Source organism: Salmo salar, chromosome ssa03 (genome assembly GCF_905237065.1).
Source record: "Salmo salar chromosome ssa03, Ssal_v3.1, whole genome shotgun sequence".
NCBI classification, from domain to species: Eukaryota; Metazoa; Chordata; class Actinopteri; order Salmoniformes; family Salmonidae; genus Salmo; species Salmo salar.
In genome coordinates this window covers 76,660,834-76,682,055 of record NC_059444.1, presented here as the reverse complement: position 1 = coordinate 76,682,055, position 21,222 = coordinate 76,660,834, and the positions used below count along the sequence as shown (strand labels likewise).

Genomic DNA, 21,222 nt, shown 5'->3' with positions numbered 1-21,222 from the left:
TTTCAATATTCTGAGTACATAGCTCAGCCATCACGGCGAGCTATACAGACACCCGCCAAGTTTGGGGCAACCTAAACTCAGAATTAGTATTAGAAAAATTCTCTTACCTTTGCTGATCTTCATCAGAATGCACTCCCAGGACCGTTACTTCCACAAGAAATGTTGTTTTTGTTCCAAATAATCCACTTATGTCCAAATACCTCCGTTTTGTTCGTGCGTACAGATCACTTATCCAAAGGCATAACGCACGAGCGAGGAACCAGAGACGAAAAGTCAAAATGTTCCATTACCGTACTTAGAAGCATGTCAAACACTGTTTAAAATCAATCTTTATGGTATTTTTTACGTAAAATTCCGATAATATTCAAACCGGACAATAGCGTATTCATTCAAGGAGAAAAAGAGGGAACAGCGTGCTCGCGTGACCGCGCATATCCAATCCCGTTGTTGCCAGGCAGTCCACTCAGAAACTGAGCTCCTATTATCTGCCCAGTGACAGGAGAATGCTCAAACCACTTTCTGAAGGCTTTAGATAGCCAATGGAAGCCTTTGGAAGTGCAACGTAACCCCACGGATACTGTAGTTTCGAAAGGGACTAGAAAGAAGAACTACAATTCTCAGATCCTCCACTTCCTGGTTGACTTTTTCCTCAGCTTTTTGCCTGCCATATGAGTTCTGTTATACTCACGGACACCATTCAAACAGTTTTAGAAACTTCAGATTGTTTTCTATCCAAATCTACTAATAATATGCATATTCTAGTTTCTGGGCCAGAGTAGTAACCTGTTTAAATTGGGTACGTTTTTCATCCGGCCATGAAAATACTGCCCCCTAGCCCAGACAGGTTAACGACCTCCTCAAGGGAGACCCTGATTCAAAATACTCTGTAGACTTCACGGAAGAACAGAAAGAGGTTTTTGGCCAGCTTAAACTAGCTCTGCATCAGTGCCGGAATTGGGCATTCCAGACTCAGGCCAACCATTCACCCTCTTTGTGGCTGAAAAAGGTGGCTACATGACCTGTGCTGACAAGACCATGGTGATTGTCCCTGATGCTATGCAGAATATCAGAAAGGGAAGAGGACAGAATGGAATATTGTCTACATATGTGTGTGTGTGTATGCATGTGTGTGTTTTACTGAGGATGGGCCTCTGAGATAGCACTGACAGAGGAGATGTACGACGTCTTTTGATAATAACACCTAAAGAGCATTCCAGAGGACATGAGCTAATGGTTCTGTTCTATACCGTACCAGGGAGAGACAGTTCCAGTTTGGAGTAGGAGGACCAGACACTGGTCTATACAATGAACACTGTTGATAGACAAGTTGCTGTCTGCTATGTTTTATAGATATCTTTCATACAAAACATAACCTTGTGACCCATTCTATGTATCTGTGGTTCGTCATGTACGTTGAGAGGGGTGCATCTTGGCTATAAAAGATCTTTGTACTTTTGTGTAATCACTTTTCAATGGTTCATTAGAGATAGCGCATCATTGAAAGTCAAAGTGCTTATGCAAAAGCTCTTAATATTTAAAGATGTAGTTTAAGTATAACTCTGACTGGTGTGTAAAGTTTAACTCTCCTCATTTGGTAATGCAGAAATTAGCCACCACAGATGACCAGAAAATGATAAGCTTCTATGTTGTATACCGCAGTCGTCATATTAGGGATATCTAGGTGAAATGTCCAACTTTCTCCTGAAAAATCAGGACATGCTTACTTAGGGAAATCTATGTGAAATATCAATCTCTCCTGAAACCAGGACATGTTACTTTCACTTTTTTGTTTCCTTCATTACAGGTTATGAGAATCTACCGTCTGACGACTACCAGTGAAGTGTTAGAAGTCCTTATCAACCAGTGGAATGAAAGTAGAATTCCTCACTACCAGCAGACTGTCAGAACATCATATTTAATAGTTATATATGTGGGACTGATACCACTATGGAAGAGCTGGTCACTTTTAAAGGACTTGGTGAATGATTACCTTGACAATAGGACGATTGAATATTATTGTCTTGCAGACTATTTATTTTGTGAGTTTCCTCCTACAGAATGTGGTAGGAATCGTAAGGGACATCATTACACCTGTTAACTTCTTTAGGATAGGGGGCAGTATTTTCACGTCCGGATAAAAAACGTACCCGATTTAATCTGGTTACTACTCCTGCCCAGAAACTAGAATGTGCATATAATTAGTAGATTTGGATAGAAAACACTCTAAAGTTTCTAAAACTGTTTGAATGGTGTCTGAGTATAACAGAACTCATATGGCAGGCCAAAACCTGAGAAGATTTCATACAGGAGTGCCCTGTCTGACAATTTGTTGTCCTTCTGCTGCATCTCTATCGAAAATACAGCATCTGTGCTGTAATGTGACATTTTCTAAGGCTTCCATTGGCTCTCTAAAGCCACCAGAAAGTGGAATGGGGTGTCTGCTGTCTCTGGGCAAAGAACAGCAGCAGAATTTGTAAGTGGTCAGCCTGGGGACAGTGACACTGGAGATGCGCGTTCACGAGACTACTCCATTTTTTTCTTTCAGCCTTTGAATGAATACAACGTTGCCCGGTTGGAATATTATCGCTATTTTACGAGAAAAAATTGCATAAAAATTTATTTTAAACAGCGGTTGACATGCTTCGAAGTACAGTAATGGAATATTTTGATTTTTTTTGTCACGAAATGCGCTCACGCGTCACCCTTCGGATAGTGACCTGAACGCACGAACAAAACGGAGCCATTTGAATATAACTATGGATTATTTGGAACCAAAACAACATTTGTTGTTGAAGTAGAAGTCCTGGGAGTGCATTCTGACAAAGAACAGCAAAGGGAATCCAATTTTTCTAATAGTAATTCTGAGTTTAGGTTGTCCCAAACTTGGTGGGTGTCAAAATAGCTAGCCGTGATGGCCGAGCTATGTACGCAGAATATTGCAAAATGTGCTTTCGCCGAAAAGCTATTTTAAAATCTGACACCGCGATTGCATAAAGGAGTTCTGTATCTATAATTCTTAAAATAATTATGTATTTTGTGAACATTTATCATGAGTAATTTAGTCAATTCACCGGAAGTCTTCGGTGGGTATGCTAGTTCTGAACATCACATGCTAATGTAAAAAGCAGGTTTTTGACATAAATATGAACTTGATTGAACAAAACATGCATGTATTGTATAACATAATGTCCTAGGAGTGTCATCTGATGAAGATCAAAGGTTAGTGCTGCATTTAGCTGTGGTTTGGGTTTATGTGACATATGCTTGCTTGGAAAATGGCTGTGTGATTATTTGTGTCTATGTACTCTCCTAACATAATCTAATGTTTTGTTTTCGCTGTAAAGCCTTTTTGAAATTGGACAATGTGGTTAGATTAACGAGTTTTATCTTTAAAATGGTGTAAAATAGTTGATTGTTTGAGAAAATTGAATTGTGGTATTTTAGTTGGTTTTGTATTTCGCGCCGTGCGATGCCATTGGCTGTTGGCTAGGAGTCCCGCAGGCGGAACGGGGTTCCGCTAGCGGAACATCTGTCCTCACCAGGTTAATACTTATTTTCAATAACATTGTTAGAAATCCGTTTCTTATTGTAACAGCAAGTAAAATATGCCCTTTGTGTTTTATAGAAATGCAAGGTGTTTAATGTAAATAATTTTATGCTTACTTCTGTTTTTTTTATACTGTGTCTATTTTTTGGTTTTCTAAAAATACATTTTAAGTATATTTCTTTTAAAAATGTTCTAGGGGGGAGTGTAAGAATATTTTAAGATAATATACAATGCAGAGGACTAAATGTCAAGATGACTAAAGGTCAAGAGGGAATTAACAATCAATGGAAATAGTGTTTTTTCTGTAATAGGGAATTAATGATCTACGGGTCAGAGACACGGGAGGAATTTGTCTAGGCATTGAGCCTGAAACAGGATACTTGTTATTTGGCCATTGGCCAAAGGAATTCTAATTGGTCAACCACAGGCTAGGGTTGGGTTATAAAAGTACATCCTGTCCCTTTGTTCTGTGGAAAGAATCACTGAGGACAGGTATGCCTGGTATGGCAACTGCTCGGCCTCCGACCACAAGGCACTACAGAGGGTAGCGCGAACGGCCCAGTGCATCACTGGGGCCAAGCTTCCTGCCATCCAGGACCTCTATACCAGGCCGTGTCAGAGGAAGGCCCTAAATTGTCAAAGACTCCAGCCACCCTAGTCATAGACTGTTCTCTCTGCTACCGCACAGCAAGCGGTACCGGAGCGCCAAGTCTAGGTTCAAGAGGCTTCTAAACAGCTTCTACCCACAAGCCATAAGACTCCTCCTGAACAACTAATCAAATGGCTACCCAGACTGTTTGCATTGCTCCTGCTTCTTTTACACCGCTGCTACTCTGTTGTTATCATCTATGCATAGTGACTTTAATAACTCTACCTACATGTACATATTACCTCAACTAACCGGTGCCCCCGCACATTGACTGTACCGGTACCCCCCTGTATATAGTCTCACTATTGTTATTTTACTGCTGCTCTTTAATTACTTGCTACTTTTATTTCTTATTCTTATCCATATTTTTAAAACTGCATTGCTGGTTAGGGGCTCGTAAGTAAGCATTTCACTGTAAGGTCTACTACACCTGTTGTATTTGGCGCGTGTGACTAATAAAATTTGATTTGAATGAAAATCTACCTCTCAGTATAACATCTATGATTTGTCCTCTTTGAATAAACCTATTTTCCTCCCCTGATTTGCTTTGGGGTCTGTGTTACTGAAGAGTAACATCGACTGCTAACACAGCCATAGACCCAGCTGGCTAATCTGTTGAATACGGTGTAGGTAAAAAAGAAAACCAGCAACAGATAACATTAGCTAGCTAGATAAGGTTAGAAAGACAGCCAGCAAGCTAGATAAGGTTAGCATGCTAGCTAGCTACACTGACAGCTGTCAGTGCCCTATTTGCTGATGTTTATCAACTCCACATGTAAATTCCCACACCTAATTCATGAATAATTAAACTCAGCAAAAAAAGAACCGTCCCTTTTTCAGGATCCTGTCCTTCAAAGATAATTCGGAAAAATCCAAATCACTTCACAGATCTTCATTGTAAATGGTTTATACACTGTTTCCCATGCTTGTTCAATGAACCATAAACAATTAATGAACATGCACCTGCGGAACGGTCGTTAAGACACTAACAGCTTCCAGATGATAGGCAATTAAGGTCACAGTTATGAAAACTTAGGACACTAAAGAGGCCTTTCTACTGACTCTGAAAAACACCAAAAGAAAGATGCCCAGGGTCCCTGCTCACCTGCGTGAACATGCCTTAGGCATTCTGCAAGGAGGCATGAGTACTGCAGATGTGGCCAGGGCAATAAATTGCAATGTCCGTACTGTGAGACGCCTAAGACAGCGCTACAGGGAGACAGGACGGACAGCTGATCATACTCGCAGTGGCAGACCACATGTAACAACACCTGCACAGGATCAGTGCATCCGAACATCACACCTGCGGTACAGGATGGCAACAACAACTGCCCAAGTTACACCAGGAATGCACAATCCCTCCATCAGTGCTCAGACTGTCTGCAATAGGCTGAGAGAGGCTGGACAGAGGCCTGTTGTAAGGTCGGTCCTCATGAAACATCAACGGCAACAACGTCGCGTATAGGCTGAGAGAGGCTGGAGATAGGCCTGTTGTAAGGTAGGTCCTCACCAAGCATCACCGGCAACAACGTCGCCTATGGGCACAAACCCACCGTCGCAAACCCACCGTGGACCAGATAGGACTGGCAAAAAGTGCTCTTCACTGACGAGTCGCAGTTTTGTCTCACCAGGTGTGATGGTCGGATTCGCGTTAATCGTCGAATGAATGAGCGTTACACCGAGGCCTGTACTCTGGAGCGGGATCAATTTGGAGGTGGAGGGTCCGTCATGGCCTGTGGCGGTGTGTCACAGCATCATCGGACTGAGCTTGTTGTCATTGCAGACATCCTCCTCCCTCATGTGGTACCCTTCCTGCAGGCTCATCCTGACATGACCCTCCAGCATGACAATGCCACCAGCCATACTGCTCGTTCTGTGCGTGATTTCCTGCAAGACAGGAATATCAGTGTTCTGCCATGGCCAGCGAAGAGACTGGATCTCAATCCCATTAAGCACGTCTGGGACCTGTTGGATCAGAGGGTGGGGATAGGGCCATTGCCCCCAGAAATGTCTGGGAACTTGTAGGTGCCTTGGTGGAAAAGTGGGGTAACATCTCACAGCAAGAACTGGCAAATCTGGTGCACTCCATGAGGAGGAGATGCACTGCAGTACTTAAAACCTGTTGGGGATGGCGGGCAGTATTGAGAATTTTGAAAATAATATGTGCCCATTTTTAACTGCCTCCTACACCAACTCAGAAGCTAGGATGTGCATATTATTAACAGATTTGGATAGAAAACACCCTGAATTTTCTAAAACTGTTTAAATGGTGTCTGTAAGTATAACAGAACTCATATGGCAGTCAAAACCCTGAGACAAATTCTGACAGGAAGTGGATACCTGATGTGTTGAATTACTTTTAAGCCTATGCCATTGAAACACACAGGGACGTATTAATCATTGAGCACTTCCTACGCCATCCACTAGATGTCACCAGTCTTTACAAAGTGGTTTGAGTCTTCTACTGTGAAAACTGACCGAACAAGAGACTTAGAACGTTGGTCATAAGCGGATGGCCGATACGACTCTGGCGCGCGAGTGCATGTTTGGGTACTCTCGTTCCAATACGTTTTAAAAGAGAATGCAATCATCCGCCTTGAATATTATTGAAGTTCTGATTGAAAAAGGCCCTAATGATTTATGCTATACAACGTTTGACATGTTTGAACGAAAGTAAATATTTTTTTTCCCTCTTTGATGAAGACAAGTCCGGCGGGCGTCGTTTATGTTTTTGAGTAGCCTACAGGACGCGCTAACAACACGGAGCTTTTTGGACATAAATTATGAGCTTTTCCGAACAAAACTACATTTGTTATGGACCTGGGTTTCCTGGAAGTGCCTTCTGATGAAGATAATCAAAGGTAAGGGATTATTTACATAGTATTTTTGATTTTAGATCTCTCCAACATGGCGCTTAGTCTGTATCGCAAAGCCTATTTTTCTGGGCGCAGTACTCAGATTATTGCAAAGTGTGATTTCCCAGTAAAGTTATTTTTAAATCTGGCAATGCGGTTGCGTTCAAGAGATGTTAATCTATAATTCTTTGAATGACAATATAATATTTTACCAATGTTTTCGAATAGTAATTATTTAACCTCTATGGGCTAGGCGGGACGAATTCGTCCCACCTACGTAACAGCGACTTGAAGCCTGTGGCGCGATTTTCAAAACCTTAAAAATCCTATTACTTCAATTTCTCAAACATATGACTATTTTACAGCTATTTAAAGACAAGACTCTCGTTAATCTAACCACACTGTCCGATTTCAAAAAGGCTTTACAACGAAAGCAAAACATTAGATTATGTCAGCAGAGTACCAAGCCAGAAATAATCAGACACCCATTTTTCAAGCTAGCATATAATGTCACAAAAACCCAGAAGACAGCTAAATGCAACACTAACCTTTGATGATCTTCATCAGATGACAACCCTAGGACATTATGTTATACAATACATGCATGTTTTGTTCAATCAAGTTCATATTTATATCAAAAACCAGCTTTTTACATTAGCATGTGACGTTCAGAACTAGCATACCCCCGCAAACTTCCGGAGGAATTCGCTAACATTTTACTAAATTACTCACGATAAACGTTCACAAAAAGCATAACAATTATTTTAAGAATTATAGATACAGACCTCCTCTATGCACTCGATATGTCCGATTTTAAAATAGCTTTTGGTGAAAGCACATTTTGCAATATTCTAAGTACATAGCCCAGGCATCACAGGCTAGCTATTTAGACACCCGGCAAGTTTAGCACTCACCATAATCATATTTACTATTATAAAAGTTTGATTACCTTTTGTTGTCTTCGTCAGAATGCACTCCCAGGACTGCTACTTCAATAACAAATGTTGGTTTGGTCCAAAATAATCCATCGTTATATCCGAATAGCGGCGTTTTGTTCGTGCGTCCCAGACACTATCTGAAATGGTAAATCAGGGTCGCGCGCATGGCGCAATTCGTGACAAAAAAAATCTAAATATTCCATTACCGTACTTCGAAGCATGTCAACCGCTGTTAAAAATCCATTTTTATGCCATTTTTCTCGTAAAAAAGCGATAATATTCCCACCGGGAATGTCCATTTAGCTAAACCGAGGAAAGTAAACAAAGCTTTCGGTCGACGCGGGCACGAGCCTGAGTCTCACAGTACTGTAACCAGCCACTACCCAAACGCGCTACTTTTTTTTAGCCAGAGCCTGCAAAGCCACGATTCCGCTTTTTGCCGCCTTCTGAGACCCTATGGCAGCCGTAGGAAGTGTCACGGGACAGCTAAGATCCTCACTCTTCAATAAACAGAGACAAGAAGAACGACACGTTGTCAGACAGGCCACTTCCTGCCTGAAACCTTGTCAGGTTTTTGCCTGCCAAATGAGTTCTGTTATACTCACAGACACCATTCAAACAGTTTTAGAAACTTTAGGGTGTTTTCTATCCATATGTAATAAGTATATGCATATTCTAGTTACTGGGTAGGAATGGTAACCAGATTAAATCGGGTACGTTTTTTATCCAGCCGTGCCAATACTGCCCCCTAGCCCTAACAGGTTAATTTGTTGTGCTGATTGACTGGCGGTATTGGAGGGAAAATATTTCCTCAACATCAACGCCATAGTAAAACGCTGTTTTTGGATATAAATATGAACTTGATAGAACAAAAAATGCATGTATTGTCTAACATAATGTCCTAGGAGTGTCATCTGATGAAGATTGTCAAAGGTTAGTGCATAATTTTAGCTGGTTTTCTGCTTTTGGTGACGCCTGTCTTTGCATTGACAAAACATTACACACAGCTATTTTCAATGTACTGTCCTAACATAATCTAACTTTATGCTTTCGCCGTAAAGCCTTTTTGAAATCGGACAACGTGGTTAGATTAAGGTGATGTTTATCTTTCAAAGGGTGTAAGATAGTTGTATGTTTGAGAAATTTGAATTATGACATTTAATTGTTTTCAAATTTGGCACCCTTGATATTTCACCTGCTGTTGATAGGGTGTACCAGGGGTGGGACGCCAGACAGATTAACCTGTTAGGGCTAGGGGGCAGCATTGACACGGCTGGATAAAGAACATACCCGATTTAATCTGGTTACCACTCCTACTCAGTAACTAGAATATGCATATACTTATTACATATGGATAGAAAACACCCTACATTTTCTAAAACTGTTTGAATGGTGTCTGTGAGTATAACAGAACTCAAATGGCAGGTCAAAACCTGAGAGATTCCTTTACAGGAAGTGGCCTGTCTGACCATTTGTTGAACTTGTTTTCCATCTCTATCATTTACTAAGGATCTCTGCTCTAACGTGACACTTCCCACGTCTTCCATAGGCTCTCAGAGCCCGGGAAAAAACAGAATGTCGTCATTCCAGCCCCAGGCTGAAACACATTATCGCCTTTCTCAAGTGGCCCATCAAGAGACACTAGCTTATGCGCGTGACCCCGACCGCCCCCGCCTTTGGGATTTTTTTCCTCTGTTTGCCGAAAAGGAGATTCCCTGTCGGAATATTATCGCTTTTCTACGAGAAAAATTACGTAAAAATTGATTTTAAACAGCGGTTGACATGCTTCGACGTACGGTAATGGAATACTTTGAATTTTATTGTCAGGAATTGCGCCAAGCGCGTGACACTTCTTTACTATTTCGGATAGTGTCTGGAACGCACGAACAAAACGCCGCTATTCGGATATAACGATGGATTATTTTGGACCAAACCAACATTTGTTATTGAAGTAGCTGTCCTGGGTGTGCATTCTGACGAAGACAACAAAAGGTAATGACATTTTTATAATAGTAAATATGATTATGGTGAGTGCTAAACTTGCCGGGTGTCTAAATAGCGAGCCCGTGATGCCTGGGCTATGTACTTAGAATATTGCAAAATGTGCTTTCACCAAAAAGCTATTTTAAAATCGGACATATCGAGTGCATAGAGGTCTGTATCTATAATTCTTAAAATAATTGTTATGCTTTTTGTGAACGTTTATCGTGAGTAATTTAGTAAAATGTTAGCGAATTCCCCGGAAGTTTGCGGGGGGTATGCTAGTTCTGAACGTCACATGCTAATGTAAAAAGCTGTTTTTTGATATAAATATGAACTTGATTGAACAAAACATGCATGTATTGTATAACATAATGTCCTAGGGTTGTCATCTGATGAAGATCATCAAAGGTGAGTGCTGCATTTAGCTGTCTTCTGGGTTTTGGTGACATTATATGCTGGCTTGAAAAATGGGTGTCTGATTATTTCTGGCTTGGTACTCTGCTGACATAATCTAATGTTTTGCTTTCGTTGTAAAGCCTTTTTGAAATCGGACAGTGTGGTTAGATTAACGAGAGTCTTATCTTTAAATGGCTGTAAAATAGTCATATGTTTGAGAAATTGAAGTAATAGGATTTTTAAGGTTTTGAAAATCGCGCCACAGGCTGGCAGTGGCTGTTACGTAGGTGGGACGAATTCGTCCCGCCTAGCCTAGAGAGGTTAATGCAGCTGGTGGCCACGCCTGAGACTGACTGTTATTTTTGATTTTGACCCCCCTTTGTTCAGGGACACATTATTTAATTTCTATTTGTCACAAGTCTCTGGAACTTGTTCAGTTTATGTCTCAGTTGTTGAACCTTGTTAGGTTCATACAAATATTTACACATGTTAAGTTTGCTGAAAATAAACACAGTTGACAGTGAGAGGATGTTTCTTTTTTTGCTGAGTTTTTAAGTAGCCTTCGTTATTCTTTGGATGTGGAACCGAAATGTGCATGTCCTATCTAGGACAGGAAATTACATTGAAATAATGGCTGCAACTTCCTCAGGGGGGCTCCTTTAACAGATATTCTCTGACGTTATTTTCTCCTCAGGTCTAATATTAGCTTAGCGAGAAATGCATTTGAATGAAGTACAGGATAAATAAAAACAACTAAGTGGGTAACTAATATGAGTGTTTTTACCGTCACTGTCCAGCCTGAAGCCAAACTCATCATACTGCAGTTCTGCCTCCTCTGTTGGGTCCTTCTGTAAACGGAGACAATAAGAGCATACAACGAGTTCCATGACATATTATATTAAAGCACGAGATAAATCACAGCAAACACTAAGGGTTAAGCAGTACCTTTATAGGTCAATGTGTGCAAACAAGGCGCTACAAGAATGAATGGCAAAAAATATGAATATGGGCAGGTGTGGTAAAAACGTTCACATTCAATAAATCCAGAAATAGCCTAGACAACCACAGTACTAAGCTAGAGGCTCCCTCTCCACAGTGTTAACCTAGCAATACCAAGATATCGGTTCTGTCAGGTCAGTCCTTACCTGATAGTACTTGGCCAGGATGTCCTGGGGCCACATACTGGAGGTCAGGGCTGAGAAGGGGCCCCCAGGGGCCGGAGTGTAACCACCTGGAACACAGAGGGGGGAAGGAATGAGAGAAGAGGGAGATAGAGGTAAATGAGGTACTGTGAGGAGAAACTGATGGAGAGAGTCAAATAATGTGAGTGACAGAAAATAGAAGGATAAGAGAGGAAACATGAAGGGAAAGGGGCGAGGTGGGATGACAGGGGACTGAATGAGAATAGACTGACGGGGATAATCAAACCCTGACAGAGAAGTTTGAGAGAAAGACGGAATGGAAAATGAGTGGGGAGGGGGGTGAGAGGAGAAACTGGCAGAAGGATAATCAAAAGCACTATCAGAAAGGGGAAGCGTAAGGGAAAGAAAAGGGAGAGGACAGAGGGATTGAGGGAGGGAAGAGGGGAAGAGGGATGGGAGCCCTTACCTGACATGCTGGAGGAGAGCAGAATGAATACGGTGTGTGTTGGTGTAGACAACCACTCTGTGAAAAGAGGGAGATCAGATACTAGCACCGACTCTGGAAGGAGAAAACACAAAACAGACAAATTACCCATCTGACCCAGTAACTCACTCACACTAAATGTCCCAAAGATTAGTCCCCCTTTAGTGAACTCCTTTTTGAATCCAAGAGTGGCATTAGAGCTCTTGCATGTTCAGTTTGGTCTTCAATTCCATGTAGCAAGGTAGCCAGCATTAGTACATTCTTTCGTAATCAGTCTTTCCCTCCCCTAGTAAGGAGGGGTCAGTTCAAACACATGAACAGACACTAGACAGAGCACACAATAAGAGCTTAACCCTTCTCCATGTGAAGCAGTAGAAATACTGGAGCAACAGCCTCGCTCTCATAAACACACCTCTTCCTTATAGAAAACAAACAAAAAAGAAGAGACTCACATGACCTATTCTTGCACCATGCAGCCAGGATCAAAACTGATAGAACAAGAGAGGGAGGATGAGGAAAGAGAGATTGAAGCGAGAGATGAGGAAGAATAGATAATCAGAGCAAGAGAGGGAGAGAGGGAGAGAGAGCGCAAGTGGGAGAAAAATAAAACTGCGGGGGTGTGAAGGAGGAAGAAAGAGGGATAAAACTCCCTGAAGCACCAACTGTTCTCATGCAATAATCATGGCAGCGTGACCATGGCTGCTGTTCTACATACTGTAAATATTGCCATTCCTTGACTTCTCTCACAAACACTATAAGAGTATTACTGTCTTGAAAGTAAACCCATGACATGCCTAGCTCCTCAGGGAGTAGCATTTGAACTCAGTGTATTTGAATGAACAGCAGTTAATGTAAGTGTACCCATTAAGCCCACTTCCATCTTTGGATTCAAAGAAGAAAAAGAAAAATGTTCTGCAATTTAATGGTTCAACCAGTTATTCTAAGTCAATGAGATGTTTTATTATTAAGTTATGGACAGTTCCTACTAGTGGCCAATTTCAAAGCTGCAAAAAAAAAAACTTGGTGACTCTGATAATAACATTCCTGATTTTTTAGTACTACCTCAGATGTGATCATACTTAATGTAAAAATAGGAGATTAATGTGTTGATATATGCACATGATAGTAATTAATACACGTAGTATGCTATTTATTGCCAATTGAAAATAGGTTTTTCATGCTAGCAGTTGCACCATGTCACAGTCAATACTGTAGCAACAGAACTCGGTGAACCACAACAATATAATCAAATCACATTTTATTGGTCACATACACGTTAGCAGATGTTAATGCAAGTGTAGCGAAATGCTTGTGCTTCTAGTTCAGACAATGTAGTAATATCTAACAAGTAATCTAACAAATTCACAATAACTACCTTATACACACACAAATGTGAAGGGATGAATAAGAATATGTACATATAAATATATGGATGAGCGATGGCCGTGCGGCATAGGCAAGATGCAGTAGATGGTATAGAATACAGTATATACATATGAGATGAGTAATGTAGGATATGTAAACATTATTGAAGTGGCGTCATTTAAAGTGACTAGTGATACCATTATTAAGTAAATGTATTAAAAGTGGCCAAAGATTTGAGTCTGTCTGTTGGCAGCAGCCTCTCTATGTTAGTGATGGCTGTTTAACAGTCTGATGGCCTTGAGATTGAAAAACAGCTTCTGTCTCTCGATCCCAGCTTTGATGCACCTGTACTGACCTCGTCTTCTGGATGATAGCAGGGTGAATAGGCAGTGGCTCGGGTGGTTGTTGTCCTTGATGATCTTTTTGGCCTTCCTGTGACATCAGGTGGTGTAGGTGTCCTGGAGGGAAGGTTGTTTGCCCCTGGTGATTCTTTGTGCAGAGCGCACCACCCTCTGGAGAACCTTGCGGTTGAGGGCGGTGCAGTTGCCGTACCAAGTGGTGATACAGTCCGACAGGATGCTCTCAATTGTGCATCTGTAAAAGTTTGTGAGGGTTTTAGATGACAGGCCAAATTTCATCAGCCTCCTGAGGTTGAAGAGGCACTGTTGCGCACTTCTTTTTACTTTCCACCACCTCCATTACTGTCCTGTTGATGTGGATTGGGGGGGGGGGTGCTCCCTCTGTAGTTTCCTGAAGTCCACAATCTCCTTTGTTTTGTTGACATTAAGTGAGAGGTTATGTAATTTTCCGGACACCACCCTCTGAGGGCACTCACCTCCTCCCTGTAGGCCGTCTTGTCGTTGTTGGTAATCAAGACTACCACTGTAGTGTCGTCTGCAAACTTGATTGAGTTGGAAGCGTGCATGGCCACGCAGTCATGGGTGAACAGGGAGTACAGGAGAGGGCTGAGAACGCACCCTTGTGGGGCCCCAGTGTTGAGGATCAGCGGGGTGGAGATGTTTCCTACCCTCACCACCTGGGGGCGGCCCGTCAGAAAGTCCAGGACCCAGTTGCACAGGGCGCGATCAAGACACAGGGTCTCGAGCTTAATGACGAGTTTGGAGGGATCTATGGTGTTAAATGCTGAGCTGTCGTCAATGAACATCATTCTTACATAGGTATTCCTCTTGTCCAGATAGGATAGAGCAGTGTGATGGCGATTGCAGCGTCAGTGGACCTATTGGGGCAGTAAGCAAATTGGAGTGGGTCTAGGGTATCAGGTAGGGTGGAGGTGATATGTTCCTTGACTAGTCTCTCAAAGCACTTCATGATGACAGCAGTGAGTGCAATGGGGCGATAGTCATTTAGTTCAGTTACCTTAGCTTTCTTAGGAACAGGAACAATGGTGGCCATCTTCAAGCATGTGGGGACAGCAGACTGGGATAGGGATTGATTGAATATGTCCGTAAACACACCAGCCAGCTGGTCTGCGCATGCTCTGAGGACACGGCTAAGGATACCGCCCTACCAAGCAAAAAGGCAGTAACTTCTCATTTGGTGGAAAATTTGTTAATGCCATTTTTGCTACATGAAATACATGGTTAATCAAGTGGGAAAGTATCCTGCCTTTATTGTATTGTTTTGGAGAAAAAGGGGGTCACGTTAACAGTAACTGCAAAAAGTTACTTTGAAACCCAGATAAAATATATTCTATATTCTGACATAAAAATACTGAATTGTCAAAAGTAGAGGTCGACCAATTGATTTTTCAACGCCGATACCAATTATTGGAGGACCAAAAAAGCCGATAGATTTTTTTTTTTTTAATCGTCCAATTTATATATTATATATAAAATAATGACAATTACAACAATACTGAATTAACACTTATTTTAACTTAATATAATACAGAAATAAAATCTATTTAGTCTCAAATAAATAAACATGCTCAATTTGGTTTAAATAATGCAAAAACAGTGTTGGAGAAGCAAGTAAAAGTGCAATATGTGCCATGTAGAAAAGCTAACGTTTAAGTTCCTTGCACAGACCATATGAAAGCTGGTGGTTCAATATTCCCAATGAAGAAGTTTAAGGTTGTAGTTATTATGACGCGTCGACTATTTCTCTCTATACCATTTGTAGTTCATATACCTTTGACTATTAGATGTTCTAATAGGTACTTTAGTATTGCCAGCCTAATCTCAGGAGTAGATGGGCTTGAAGTCATAAACAGCTCTGTGAAGCAAGCATTGCTAAGTGCTGCTGGCAAACGTAGTAAAGTTTGAATGAATGCTTACGAGCCTGCTGCCGCCTACCACCGACCGGTCAGTCAGACTGCTCTATCAAATCATAGACTTAATTATAATATAATAAACACAGAAATACAAGCCGTTGGACATTAATATAGTCAAATCCAGAAACTATCATTTCAAAAACAAAACGTTTATTCTTTCAGTGAATGGGTGGCAACCCTAAGTCTAAATATTGCTGTTGCATTTCACAACCTTCAATGTTATGTCATAATTATGTAAAATTCTGGCAAATTAGTTCGCAACGAGCCAGGAGGCCCAAACTGTTGCATATACCCTGACTCTGTGTGCAATGAACGCAAGAGAAGTGACACAATTTCCCTAGTTAATATTGCCTGCTAACATGAATTTCTTTTAAACCTGCATATTTAGTTTAAAAAAATATACTTCTGTGTATCGATTTTAAGAAAGGCATTGATGTTTATGGTTAGGTACATTCGTGCAACGATTGTGCTTTTTTCGCAAATGCGCTTTTGTTAAATCATCCCCCGTTTGGCAAAGTAGGCTGTGATTCGATGATAAATTAACAGGCACCACATTGATTATATGCAAGGACAAGCTAGTTAACCTAGTAATATCAACCATGTGTTGTTAACTAGTGATTATGTGAAGATTAATAGTTTATAAGATACATTTAATGCTAGCTAGCAACTTTACCTTGGCTCCTTGCTGCACTCGCGTAAAAAGGTGGTCAGCCTGCCACGCAGTTTCCTCGTGGAATGCAATGTAATCGCCGTCCAAAAATGCAGATTACCGATTGTTATGAAAACTTGAAATCGGCCCCAATTAAATCTGTCGACCTCTAGTCAAAAGCCAAGCACGCTCATTTTCCGGTTGAGCACACACGAACAATTGCTACCTCATTAATAATATATCTAACACGCATGTCCAGAGTTTTATGGTTCTTTAATATTCCAGTATTGAGTGACTGTCCTGGTCAGGAAAGTTAAAATCCCAAATTGTATCTGTCACTTTTGTTGGTAATTAGTACAACAACCTTTGCATGCCAAATGTGTGCTCAACGTGTCTTCTTCAGTGTCATCATTACATGAGTGCAAGAAAAAAAACAGTTTTGCCAAAATGACTACCACCAATCCCTGTGGCCTAGATGATTATAGTATTTCTGGGAATCAACTGTACAACCACATCAATACTAAGTGTTACTCCTGTCAATGTCCATCCATGCAATCTAAATAAGCATTAGAGCTATTAAGAGTGCTATTCTTATGAACTTAATATTAGAATAGTAAATAAAGATGCAAATGTAAGAGCCTTTTTTTGGAGGGAGCAGGTATGAAATTAACAGATGGACTTGACAATGAACATTTATTCTTAAAGTTATTTCTTAATTGTAAGTATCATTAATTCATTGTTTTAAATTTGCAATCTCATGGCATTTTTTTAATAATTAGTATTACCCTACATCATACTTCTATCATGATCCAATACATCATTACAAGACAGGTAGTCATTTAATGTAATTCTAACAATTGCAGTGCTGCTTTTCACATTTATTCTTATAACAAGACATAGGCTACTTGAAATACACAGTATGTAACGTCACTGATGCAGAACCTACATCTCCATGTAAATGCAACTGGTATCTTAGTGGAAGACACACAAAGGATGCAGTTTCAACTCTGTTACACTGTCAGTAATAAAATGAGAAGCATAGTAAACTAACACATGAAAATGGCAGATACGGCTCTTTGCTTTTGTATTACCCTACAATTTCTAACTTATCATGCCAAGGAAGAAGGCAGTAACTGATGTTTAAGGATCAAAGGTCACAGAGGTCAGGGTCAAAATGAATAAAACATTTTACTCATAGTAAGACAACAGATCACTACAGTACATCTCCAATGATCTCCCTACAATTAACTTAGCTGGAAAGTTAAAAATAAAAAAGTCAAGAAAAAGCTATATTTCTCAGCTCCAAGCTATGAGCAGTTACTGCCTTTTTGCTTGGTAGCGCAGAATAGATCTCACAGCTATTTTTACGCATTTTGTTTCACTGTTAAATGAACCTTGCATTGTTATACATAAATGCAATTCTTGTAAATTTGACATTTATCTCAGGTGGGCTTAAAGGGTACATTATCACAACCCCCCTCCCCTCTAAACAGAATGTAAATGGTTATAAATATTGTTCAACATAATCAATTCTAACTTTGCATAATATTGTAGTATATTCATATCCCAGACAACTGGTTTCCAAATATTTTATGAGTAATGTGAACCAGCTTTCAGATAACGCAACTTTTTTTTAATGAGTTATGGTCTTTGTGCATGGAGTCTTGTCCACAGAGGGTCGGTGCGGGGGCAGGGTTTTAGTCTAACCAAGCAGTAACACACCTGATTCAACTAAATCAAGTCTTGATTGAAGTCTATGATTAGTTGAATCAGGTGTGTACTGGTTGGCAAGAACAAAAGCTTGGGACCAAATTGATCTCTGTGGTTACAATTAGACACCTAACTTCCTGTTATGAATGCTAATTTCATGATGAATAGAAATGGGGGAGATGATTATAATGCACATGACATAATGACATTTCTTAACATTCGGAAATTAATTATTTAAGAGGTGGCCTTATTTGGAACACCCATGGGCTTAAAGGGTACATTTGATACCCATTATGCCCACTCCAGACTTTTCACATTTTATCAAATATTTTTTACCTCACATACAAAAATGTAATAAAAGGCCCAAAACTGCACGAGATAAATATTTCATTTTATCTTCACTTTTTGAATTGAAAATTAGGGCTGTATACATTAGAAATGTCTAACCTTAGATTTTGTTGGGTACAAGGGATTCAAGCAAGGCAAAGAGTGGCTACTTTCAAGAATCTCGAATATATTTTGATTTGTTTAACACTTTGTTGGTTACTACATGATTCCATAGATTGTCTTCACTATTATTCTACAATGTATAAAATAGTAAAACAAAAAGAAAAACCCTTGCATGAGTATGCCGAATACAATAGGTGTAGACCTTAGTGAAATGCTTACTTACAAGCCCTTAATCAATGCAGTTAAGAAAATACCTAAAAAGAATAACAAATAATTAAAAAGAGCAGCAGTTAATAACAATAGCGGGGCTATATACAGGGGGCACCGGTACAGAGTCAATGTGCGGGGGCACCGGTGTCGAGGTAATCAGTACATGTAGGTAGTGACTACGCATAGATAATAACAGAGTAGCAGCAGAGTTTAAGGGGGGGGTGTAACGCAAATAGACTGGGTAGCCATTTGATAAGATGTTCAGGGGTCTTATGGCTTGGGGGTAGAAGCTGTTTAGAAGTCTCTTGGACCTAGACTTGGCGCTCCGGTACCGCTTGCCGTGTAGTAGCAGAGAGAACAGTCTATGACTAGGGTGGCTGGAGTCATTGACAATTTTTAGGGCCTTCTTCTGACACCGCCTGGTATAGAGGTCCTGGATGGCAGGAAGCTTGGGCCCGGTGATGTACTGGGCCTTACTCATTACCATCTTTAGTGCCTTGCGGTTGGAGACCAAACAGTTGACAAACCAAGCAGTGATGCAACCAGCCAGCACGCTCTTGATGGTGCAGCTGTAAAACCTTTTGAGGATCCATGACAAAACGTTTCAGTCTCCTAAGGGGGAATAGGTTTTGTCGTGCCCTATTCACGACTGTCTTGGTGTGCTTGGGCCATGTTTGTTGGTGATGTGGATGCCAAGGCACTTGAAGCGCTCAACCTACTCCACTACAGCCCTGTCGATGAGAACGGGGTCGTGCTCTGTCCTCCTTTTCCTGTAGACCACAATCTCTTGTGTCTTGGTCACATTGCGGGAGAGGTTGTTGTCCTTGCACCACACAGTCAGGTCTCTGACCTCCTCCCTATAGGCTGTCTCATCGTTCTCGGTTATCAGGCCTACCACTGTTGTGTCATCGGCAAACTTAATGATGGTGTTGGAGTCATGCCTGGCCCTGCAGTCATGAGTGAACAGGGAGTACAGAAAGGGCCTGAGCACGTACCCGAGGGGCCCCCGTGTTAAGGACCAGCGTAGCGGATGTGTTGTTACCTACCCTTACCACGTGGGGGCAGCCCGTCAGGAAGTCCAGGATCCAGTTGCAAAGGGAGGCGTTTAGTCCCAGGGTCCTTAGCTTAGTGATGAGCTTTGAGGGCACTATGGTGTTGAACGCTGAGCTGTAGTCAATGAACAGCATTCTCACATAGGTGTTCCTTTTGTCCAGGTGTGAAAGGGCAGTGTGGAGTGCAATAGAGATTGCATCATCTGTGGATCTGTTGGTGAGGTTTGCAAATTGGAGTGGGTCTAGGGTTTCTGGGATAACAGTGTTGATGTGAGCCATGACCAACCTTTCAAAGCACTTCATGGCTACAGACGTGAGTGCTAGGGGTCGGTAGTCATTTAGGCATGTTACCTTAGTGTTCTTGGGCACAGGGACTATGGTGGTCTGCTTGAAACATGTTGGTATTACAGACTCTACAGATGCTCTCATGCATGTTTCAGTGTTACTTGCCTCGAAGCTAGCATAGAAGTTATTTAGCTCGTCTGGTAGGCTTGTGTCACTGGGCTCTCAGCTGTGCTTCCCTTTGTGGTCTGTAATAGTTTGCAAGCCGTGCCACATCCGACGAGCATCGGAGCCAGTGAAGTACGATTCAATCTTAGTCCTGTATTGCCGCCTTGCCTGTTTGATGGTTTGTCGGAGGCCATAGCAGGATTTCTTATAAGCTTCCGGGTTAGTGTCCCACTCCTTGAAAGCATTAGCTCTACACTTTAGCTCAGTGCGAATGTTGCCTGTAATCCATGGCTTCTGGTTTGTGTATGTACGTACAGTCACTGTGGGGACGACGTTGTCGATGCACTTATTGATGAAGCCAGTGACTGATGTGGTGTACTCCTCAATGCCATCGGCAGAATCCCGGAACATATTCCAGTCTGTGCTAGCAAAACAGTCCTGTAGTTTAGCATCTGTTTCATCTGACCACTTTTATAGCAGGTGCTTCCTGCTTTAATTTTTGCTTGTAAGCAAGCAAGCATCAGGATGATAGAATTATGGTCAGATTTGCAAATGGAGGGCGAGGTAGAGCTTAGTTACAGCTAAATGTTAGTTAGCTTTAGGTACCTACAGATTCATACTTCAGCTATGATAATTTGTTTGTATTGTTAGTAGTACGAGTTAGGATTATGAAGGTTTATTGTTTAGCTAGCAAGATGTCTAAACAAAGGACTCGCCAGATGATTTGATGTCCCATCATGTTAGCCAGGTGTCTCTGGGGGTGATTACATATGTACAGTTGAAATCGGAAGTTTACATACACTAAGGTTTGAGTCATTAAAAGTCGTTTTTCAACCACTCCACAAATTTCTTGTTAACAAACTATAGCTTTGCCAAGTTGGTTAGGACATCTACTTTGTGCATGACGTCATTTTCCCAACAATTATTTACAGACAGATTATTTCACTGTATTACAATTCCAGTGGGTCAGAAGTTTACATACACTAAGTTGAATGTGCCTTTAAAACAGCTTTGAAAATTTCAGAAAATTATGTTACGGCTTTAGAAGC

General features: G+C 41.1%; 1 protein-coding gene across 5 annotated transcripts in view; it reads right to left on the bottom strand.

Moving 5' to 3' along the window:
- Positions 1 to 21,222, bottom strand: part of LOC106592858 (small G protein signaling modulator 3) — a 44,936-nt gene that overhangs the window by 13,034 nt on the left and 10,680 nt on the right. For 4 of the 5 annotated variants that reach the window (XM_045715474.1, XM_045715476.1, XM_045715477.1 and 1 more), the window contains exons 2-4: positions 11,977 to 12,069; positions 11,514 to 11,599; positions 11,153 to 11,216 (exon numbers count right to left, since the gene is read on the bottom strand). In XM_045715474.1, coding sequence (XP_045571430.1) covers positions 11,153 to 11,216; positions 11,514 to 11,599; positions 11,977 to 11,983 — 157 coding nt within the window. In that variant the 5' untranslated portion in view covers positions 11,984 to 12,069. Of the gene's footprint in view, positions 1 to 11,152; positions 11,217 to 11,513; positions 11,600 to 11,976; positions 12,070 to 12,127; positions 12,337 to 21,222 lie in introns of those variants that run through there. The other variant, XM_045715475.1, reaches the window with a different exon arrangement.